Source organism: Elephantulus edwardii, unplaced genomic scaffold (genome assembly GCF_000299155.1).
Source record: "Elephantulus edwardii isolate Elephantulus edwardi_28Jun2011 unplaced genomic scaffold, EleEdw1.0 scaffold00018, whole genome shotgun sequence".
NCBI classification, from domain to species: Eukaryota; Metazoa; Chordata; class Mammalia; order Macroscelidea; family Macroscelididae; genus Elephantulus; species Elephantulus edwardii.
In genome coordinates this window covers 24779664-24789212 of record NW_006399768.1, presented here as the reverse complement: position 1 = coordinate 24789212, position 9549 = coordinate 24779664, and the positions used below count along the sequence as shown (strand labels likewise).

The 9549-nt window shown below is 40.9% G+C and overlaps 1 protein-coding gene across 4 annotated transcripts in view; it reads left to right on the top strand.

The window, feature by feature from the left end:
* PDLIM3 (PDZ and LIM domain 3) overlaps positions 1-9549 on the top strand; it is a 47866-nt gene that overhangs the window by 16287 nt on the left and 22030 nt on the right. For 3 of the 4 annotated variants that reach the window (XM_006882247.1, XM_006882249.1, XM_006882248.1), the window contains exon 2: positions 7369-7520. The exons of the other annotated variant lie outside the window; for it this stretch is intronic. In XM_006882247.1, the coding sequence (XP_006882309.1) occupies positions 7369-7520 (152 nt within the window). The remainder of the gene's footprint in view (positions 1-7368; positions 7521-9549) is intronic. 4 annotated transcript variants of the gene reach the window in all.

Below are 9549 nucleotides of genomic sequence, written 5' to 3'. Positions count from 1 at the left end.
CATCCTTCATCACCACAGATTCTTGTTCAGACATTGTTTCATGAAATTCTTCTGTGTTAGCCAATTCCTTTTGGTACAGTGATTCTGTATACTCCTTCCATTTTCTTTCAATGCTTCTTGGATCATTTAATATACTGTCCAAAGCATCCTTAAATAGTGCAACTTGTGGCTTAAATTTGTTTTTCAATTCCTTGAGCTTAAAAAATGCTGAGTGAGTTCGGCCCTTTTGATTTTTCTGACCCCAACTCTTTGAACATTTTGTTATAGTACTTTGCTTTGACTTCCTGAGCTTCCCTTTGAAATCTTCTGTTCCGCTCCTTAATTTCTTGATTTCTTCCCTTTGCTTTGGCTTCTCATCCCTCTAGTGCAATATTCAGAGTTTCTTCTTGTTGTTGTTTTGTTGGTGGGTACTTTTTTTACTAGTTTATTTACAAAACTCGAATACAAATTCAAACAAATTCTTTCAATTTCCCTCATTCCCCACCCATGAAATTGTACAACCCAATGATTAATCCCCCTGCCCCTTCACATCTACATCACTCTGCTTCCGGTCTCTCCCACTCCTCCTGGATCCTTATACTCATTCTACAATAACAGTTTTTATGCAATATTTATCCTTGTAAGACTGAGATAGTTCACTCGGCATAATGCTCACCAGTGCCTCTTAAGTTAGGCAATCATTTACAAAGTTATTGCTCCTGTGTCCTTCTACTATGCGAATGTACCATAATTTCTCAATCCATTCATGGTTGGACATTTGAGCTGTTTCCATGTTCTTGCTATAGTGAATAATGCTGCTATGAACATTGATGTACAAGTCTCTGTTTGTGCCTCAGTTCTCATATTCTCAGGGTATATTCCAAATAGTGGGTCATACAGAATTTCTATGTTCAGCTTTTTGAGGAAGCGCCAAACTGCCTTCCAGAATGGTTGTACCATTTAACAATCCCACCAACAATATATAAGAGTTTCTTGACATCCATCTCGGTCTTTTCTTCCTCCTCTGCCTTCATAATGACCTTCTGCACTCTTCATGAATGGCATTCTTGATGTCCTCCCACTGCTCATCTGGTCTTTGCTCATTGGTGTTCAAGGCCTCAAACCTGTTTCTGAGATGGTTTGGAATTTCAAGTGGAATAGATTTAAGGTCATATTTTGGTTCCTGTGGATTTGATTTACTTTTTTTTCAACCTCAGTTTGAACTTGTATATGAGTAGTGGATGGTTTGTTCCACAACCAGTACCTGGTCTAGTTTTTACAGCTGATATTGAACTTCTCCAATGATTCTTTCCCCAGGTATAATCTATTTGATTACTATGCATGCCATCAGGTGAAATCCATGTGTATACCCTGAGTTTGTGTTTCTTATAAAAGGTGTTTGCAGTGAGTGAGTTATTCAATGTACGGAATTCTATCATACTATCTCCAGCTTCATTTCTGTCACCGAGTTAGTAGTGACTTGCAAAATCATTGCTCTTATATGCTGTGTAGTATTCCATCACATATATGCACCATAATGTCTCAGCCCGTTCCATTGTGGTTGGACATTTGGACATTTCCATGTTCTTGCGATGGTGAATAACACTGCTATGAACGTTGGTGTACAAGTCCCTGTTTGAAGCATCACTTCTTGTTCTGCCATCTTTGGTCATTGTCCTGCTCTCTGATGCATAGCAAATAATTGCAAAGACCATGGCCTGGATCGGGCGCAACTTAATCTCTATACTTCCACTGTTGCTCTTCAGCACTCTGGAGAGGTCCTCGACTGTAGATCTTCCTAATGCACTTCATCTTTTGATTTCCTGACTGCTGGTGTCAACAGTGTTTATGGTGGAACCAAGCAAGCTGAAATTGTTAACAGTCTCAGTCTCTTCTCCGTCTATCATAGTGCTGCCAATGACACATTGATGAGAATCTTTCTTTTCTTGATGTTTAATTTCAATTCATATTGCAGACTACAGTCCTTGACCTCCTGCAGCAAATGCTTCAGGCCCTCCTCAATTTCAGCAAGCAAGGCTATGCCATCTGCATAGCACAGAGTGTCGATGATTTACCAGGCCAATTTACAAGTTATTTTCTGACCACTTAGGAGCTCTGGTGGCCAACTGGTAAGAAGCTGCACTGCAATGCTAAGAGCACAGAATTGGATCCAGCAGCTATTCTACCAGAGAAAAATAGCCAATTTCCTCCAGTGCGGATTACTACTACTGAAAACCTGCTGAGGGTCAGCTGTGGTTGGTTTTGACTCAACAGCACACAACAACATGCCATCAGAGAACCCTTTTAGTATTAATACTGTTAATAAAGTGTAATTCCATGCCTAAGAGTACTAAACTCTATTTTTCATTGTAATATTTTTTAAAAAATCTTTTAACCCCATATTTCCAAATAAAAAGGGATATTCAATGAATGTTTGTAGAAGTGAGTACACGGTGATTACAAAAATGAATATTTAATAAACAAATTCATTAATGTGTAATTGAGTACACTGAGTCAGAAAGAAGTACCATTAAGGCTCTATTGAGCCTAGGTTGTGGGAAATTTGGAAGGTTTTCTCTATTTAATATTTGTATAAACACCTACACACACGACCCTCCCCTCTACTCATTCTAAGCAGGACTGGAAAATGTTGGACTTTTCTTAGTCAGGATTGAGTGTAATATATCTAAAAATTTACTGACGAGTATCAGCAAAGCTAAGTGATGCTTTAAAAACTGACACATTGCTCTTTTTCGTGGCGCTGCTGGAGCTGTTGGCTGCTTCACCATGAAGCTGAACATCTCTTTCCCAGCCACTGGCTGCCAGAAACTCATTGAGGTGGACAATGAACGCAAACTTAGGACGTTTTATGAGAAGCGAATGGCCACAGAAGTTGCTGCGGACGCCCTCGGTGAAGAGTGGAAGGGATATGTTGTCCGGATCAGCGGTGGAAACGACAAGCAAGGTTTCCCCATGAAGCAGGGTGTCTTGACCCATGGCAGAGTTCGTCTGCTGCTGAGTAAGGGGCACTCTTGTTACAGACCACGGAGAACCGGAGAGAGGAAGCGCAAATCTGTCCGGGGTTGCATTGTGGATACCAATCTGAGTGTTCTCAACTTGGTCATTGTCAAGAAAGGGGAGAAGGATATCCCAGGACTGACTGATACCACTGTGCCACGTCGCCTGGGGCCCAAGAGAGCCAGCAGAATTCGCAAACTCTTCAACCTCTCCAAAGAAGATGATGTCCGTCAATATGTTGTGAGAAAGCCACTAAACAAAGAAAGCAAGAAACCCAGGACCAAAGCGCCCAAGATTCATCGTCTTGTTACTCCACGCGTCCTGCAGCACAAGCGCCGGCGCATTTGGCTGAAGAAACAGCGCACTAAGAAAAATAAGGAGGAGGCTGCAGAGTACGCTAAGCTTTTGGCCAAGAGAATGACGGAGGCCAAAGACAAACGCCAGGAGCAGATCGCCAAGAGACGGAGGCTGTCCTCTCTGAGAGCTTCTACCTCCAAATCCGAATCCAGTCAGAAATAGAATTTTCTATGTGTGGCAAATAAATAAGCTCACGTATTGAATCTCAAAAAAAAAAAAAACTGACACATTGAGCCATCATTTCTCATGTTTTAACTCAAAGAAAAGCATTCTGGTTTTAGAAGTTCAGAAACAGAAAGCACTGATTTTGATAAACTCTAGCTGGAGGAAAGAAAAGAGTTACAGATTGGTTCCTACACATCATATTTAGGATGAAAATTGTGTTGTTCTAACACTTTTGGGTTGGGGAGAATATTTCAAATGGAGAATACTATTAACTGTTTCCCAAAGACTTAGCTGCAAAACCCTCCAATATTGCTACTCCCAACTTCCATCACCTATTCCTGTTGGAAAACTGATTGTGGTCCTTACAGTGACACGGTAAAGTACAATGTGTGCACTACATATTTTCATGGTGAGCCTGATGGCCTAAGATGTCTGAGAATATATTATTTCAGTTATATTATTTATTTAGATGGCATGTGGATCTCCTTCTAGAGCCACAAATTAAATAAAAAAGAGATCTAGAATAAACAAATACTGAGTGAAAATAGAGTAATGACTCATTTTCAAATGAAACATGAGAAATTATTTCATCACAGGAGTTTAAGTAAAGCTCTCTATAGTGTTCCGCTGTGAATAGTAGAAACTTCAAAAAATAAAATAATAGATTGTCAGAAACAGTCATAATACTTTTGTTTATGGGAACCAGCTCTTTCTGGTTTATAAACTGTGGTTTAAATGGCCTTTTATTCTTTTTAATCAATTGTCATTGATCCCAAATGCTGGGAAGCATTACAAATACTCATAATATTTTTTCAGACCTCAAGTCTACTTGAGGAACCAGACAACTTACAAGTAAATAAATTAATACAAAAATATCACATGTGGTGAATTCCATCAAGGAAATGAGCAGGCTGTAAGGGCGGAGATTGATGGGTTAGGGACTGGAGACGCTCATTCTCAAGGTCGGGAGAATCTCCTGAAAATATGAAGTGTGAGCCTAGATGATAAGAAGGAGCAATTAGGTGATGAGTGGAATGAAACTGATAGTAAAAGAGGCAGAAAAAAATAGTCTATCGAGAGCTCCCCGGAAGGGTACTTGTTTCTTTAGCCCTATGGAGAAACTAATGAAAAATCATAATGGCTGCAGCACAATATGAATAAACAGGGGGGTGGTGGTGTTGTGTGCCATGGCGTTGGAACCAATCCATAGCTGACCATCAGGTGGGTTTTCAGAGGCAGCTGATCACACAGGAGGAGAATGCCCATTTTTCTCCTGTGAAGCAGCTGATGGATTAGAACCATGTGACTTCAAGATTGCAATGCAGCTTTTTTCACCAAGAGTAGTGTAAAATTATGTAAAGGCAAGTTCAGACCATGCGAGGCTTACTAGGTAAGTAATTGAGATTTACACATGGAATTTGGAAATGGAGAGAAAAGACTCGGCAATCTGCCCCTGTAACTATTGTAGCCTAGAAAACCCCATGGGGCAGATCTGAGCTATTTAATTGGGCAGCTCTGAGTCAGAATCACCTTTACAGCACACAGCAGCAAGAGGACACATTTTAATAAAACCATACTGTAATTATATTCAGCATAAATTACTAAATACACCAATCATTGTAAAAACAAGAGAGCAAAGCTTATGTATACATTTTCTATAAGAAACACTTTTATTTTTATTTTTTTAGGGGACATGAGATTTGTTGTTGTTGTTGTTATGTGCCGTCGAGTCACTTGCAACTCATAGCGACCCTATGTACAGCAGCCCTAAACTCTGCTCTGTCCTGTGCCAATCACACTGTCTCTGACACTCCCATCCCAATTATCCCAGTCACCGAATCAATCCACCTCATAGCGGGCCTTCCCTTCCTGCGCTGTCCCTCCACCCTCCCAAGCATGATGTCCTTCTCCAAGGACCGGTCTCTCCTCACAACATGTCCAAAGTATGTTAGACGGAGCCTCAGAATCCTTGCCTCCAAGGAGCCACCCGGTTTAACCCTTTCCAGGATGAATCTGTTTGTTTTCTTAGAAATCCATGGTACCCTCAATACTCTTCTCCAGCACCACAGCTCAAAGGCATCAATTCTCCTTCTATCCTCCCTAGTCACTGTCCAACTCTGATGCATAACAAGTGATTGCAAAGACCATGGCCTGTATCAGACGCACCTTAGTCTCCAGAGAGATACCATTGCTCTGTAGTACTTTGGAGAGGTCCCTAACAGCAGGCTTTCCCATGGCAATATGCCTTTTAATTTCCTGGCTACTGGTGCCAAGTGTGTTGACTGTGGATCCAAGCAAACTAAAGCTGTGTACACTCTAGGAACAGACTAGGAAGAAGGATTGGCCATCCACTTCTGAAATAGAAGGCCTCTGAAAACCCTGTGTATACATGAGATTTATATGGGGGAAATGTTCGGGTTTTAAAAAAAAATATTTAAAGTAGGAATCTTAAATTATTACTGCTTTGAGTATTGAGGGGAAAGCAGTGATTCCTTTGACTGCTGTATGCTGTACCGGTGATTCTGATGCTGGTCTCTGGTGACAATAATCTACACTGCAATCCCCAAAGCAGGTAGCTCTAATCTGCCAGCTGCTTGGGAGAAGGATGGGCAATCTCCTCCTGTGCAATTAACTGCCTCTGAAAACTTGCTTGAGGGTCGGCTGTGGGTTGGTTCTGACTCAATGGTATACAAAACAAAGCAAAAATCCTCTTGCTAGTTGTTTTCTATTTGTCTCATCTGTTCCCCAATCATGGAGAAGAGACTACAGGGAAATGTAAATTTCTTGTGTCTGTGCTTCCAGCACTCTTATGCCAATTCATTCTTTGGTCTTCAGTAAATCATTCTTAACAGATGTGATGGCCCCATCTTCCTACTGTGATGTATTATAGATGAGCCTATGTCCATGTTTTATATTTGCAGGTTTCTGTCTGTCCTTAGATTGCAAGCTAATGGTTGCTCTGCCTCTGAAGGGTTCAAGGAAACATGTAATACCTTTATAGATCATCTGGCTTCATGTTGTTGGTATAAAACTAATGGTCTTTCAGGCTTTCTATATCCAAAGGGGACCCTCATGGGAGTTGAAAGATGAAAAATTATAAGGATATTAAAGAAGTTTCAATTTAAATATGTCAGTTACTTAAATATAGTAAAACTCCACTCCTGAATTTTTTAAAAAACCAAAGAACAAAAACTTATTTCACTTAAACAAAGAAAATACTATTTCATCCTGGAGTTATGGAAGTTGTTTTAAAAAGAGAGATGTCATTACATAACAAATGTTGTTGTTATTATTATGTACTGTCAAACCACCTGCAACTCACAGTGACCCTATGTACAATAGCTCTGACTCCTGCCCTGTCCTGAGATAGTCTCACTGATTCCAGCACACGTACCCCCTTTTCCCTAGTTACAATATTAGTCCATCTCATCCGGGGTCTTTCTCTCCCACACTGTCCCTCCACCCTTCGGAGCATGATATCCTTCTCCAAGGATTGGTTCCTCCTGGCCATATGACCAAAGTATGTGAGACAGTGCTTCAAAATCCTAAACTCCACGGAGAAATAGACCTATTTGTTTTCTTGGCAGTTCATGGCATGTTCAAGACTCTTCTCCGGAACTTTAAGTCAAAGGCATAAATTCTTCTGTCATCTTTAGTTATTGTCCAGCTCTCTGATGTATAGCAAGAAATTATGAAGACCATGGCCTGGCAAAACCCAAATTATTTAATATAGTGATTTAAACACAATTTATCAGTTGAGAGTTATTCTGAGTGAATTACAGATATAGGGCCCAACACTGTAGATACTAAAACTGGTTGGTTATTAAGTGATGCCATGATTTCTTCCAGATCACCCCAGGGAGCAAGGCGGCAGCTGCCAACCTGTGTCCTGGCGATGTCATCCTGGCTATTGACGGTTTCGACACGGAGTCCATGACTCACGGTGATGCGCAGGACAGGATTAAAGCAGCTGCACATCAGCTGTGCCTCAAAATTGACAGGTGCTCTTTGATTGATAGTGTTGCAATTTGATGTATTTCACAGAAGAACCTCACCTATAAGTGGTTTCATCTTCCCAAGATGTTGGAGCATCATAAGACCTAGAATTTGATATCTGGAGAAAAGTGGACATTTCCCCTCCTATGTAAATTACAGCCTCTGAATACCCACTGGAAAGTCAACTATGAGTTGGCTATGACTCATAAAACTTCACTGACAACAGTCAAATTTTGAGGGTTTTGAGGTTTCTTGTACTTTGTTTTTCACTGAAGTCTGTCAGTCTAGTAGTTATTGAGATTCTATTTCTGAAAGGACTTCTCTGGAAAATAAAAATTAGGAAAGGGCTAAGACACACATACACACACACACACACACACACACACACACGCGTGTTTTATTTCCTATAGGAACCCATAACACCAATATAGAGAGAGATCAGTTGGCCTAACGGAGAGAAAGTGATGCTACCAAGCCGAAGGTGGGTGACTTCTAAGCCACAGCCCTCAGGCCTGTTTTTAATTGTTTTTGTTCAAACATCCTTCTAGGTCATATAGTCCTGGTGTGTCCACTTGCCATACAGAGGTAACTTGTGGTTGCTGCGAAGCTGAACACTATGACACTGATGTGTCAAATGTGATAATGGTTATCCATGGCAGACAGTGTTTGGTGGCGCTCCCTGATTAAAACAAGCTTGGAAGCAGGAGTGGCATCCACTTACATAATACCTTGCCTCTGGAAACCCTATGAACCTGGAGGCAGGATGAAAGCCACACAAGTGTTGAGGACTTTCATTCATAGTGTCTCTATGAGTCGCCTACTATTCGACGGCACTTAACAAAAACAACAACAACCCAGTCTGTTGACTACAAAATTAGAACCATGGAAGGTATTGACCACCAAGACACTGTCAAGCATGGCTAGTTGTGCTACCATTTAAAATGTGGTACAGAGTGGAATGTAACTTAGAATTTCTCTTATGATCGTCATGCTAATATTCTGTATTCCGTTGGCTATTTTATGCAGAATTCAGCCTAGATGAATCTTATAAGATGTGAATGTGCTTATGCACATGAATTCATTAGACACTGGAGATTTTCTGGATCACTAGAATGTCAGAAAAGAGTGTCTGATCTTTTTCCCTAAGAACCTTGATCACTGAAACTGAGTCATGAAACTAATTTGCTCTATTGTTGTGAACCATCAAGTTGGAACTGACTCATAGCTGACCACAGCTGGGGTTTTAGAGGTTGTAAACCCAGGAAGGGACTACCTCTCTTCCCACCTCAGAGTGGCTGTTGGGTTCCAGCCACAAGATTGGCAATAAAACTACTTACCCCTAGGGCACCAGAGCTCCTTGATTTGCTGTACTGGTTGTTAATATCTATTTATCCTATCACTGTAATGAACTCTGTCAGACTAGTGATAAAGATCTGCACTGGCAACCTAAAGGTATGTGGTTCAAGTCCACGAGCTGTTTCATGAGAGACAGACAACCACTTACCATGTGATTAACTGATTCTGAAAACCCACAGGAGGGTTAGCTACAAGTCAGTTCTGACTCTACAGCACATCACCACCACAACATTTGTAGTTATATTGATCCCAGTTTCCCCTGCAGAAGGCACAATCACTCAACCAACTGGACATGTCATGTGTGAGACAGTGTTTAACTTGTGTTTTTGCCAAGCATGTTGTCTCTTTGAACTATCACAGTCCCAAACACAGAGGGCTTTCCCTCAACATCAGTGGCAAATGACTCCCTAACTCCTAGGGTGACCCAAGAAGGATGGCAGGGGAATAGTGAAAACTGACCGAGTTTACTTTGTCTATCTGCAGGGTGAGCCTGGTGTGGTTTCTCATGTGCAGTGGAGAACTGCTTTCTCCAAAATGGCAGCGTCCTTCAAGCAATTTTGGTTCAGTGAAGAGAAAAAACAACAATAACAACAAAACACAATACCAACCCCACAAAACCAAGTTTATGCAACAATGAATTAATATTTTCTTTTTTTAAAAAAGTGAACTGGAGAGGGT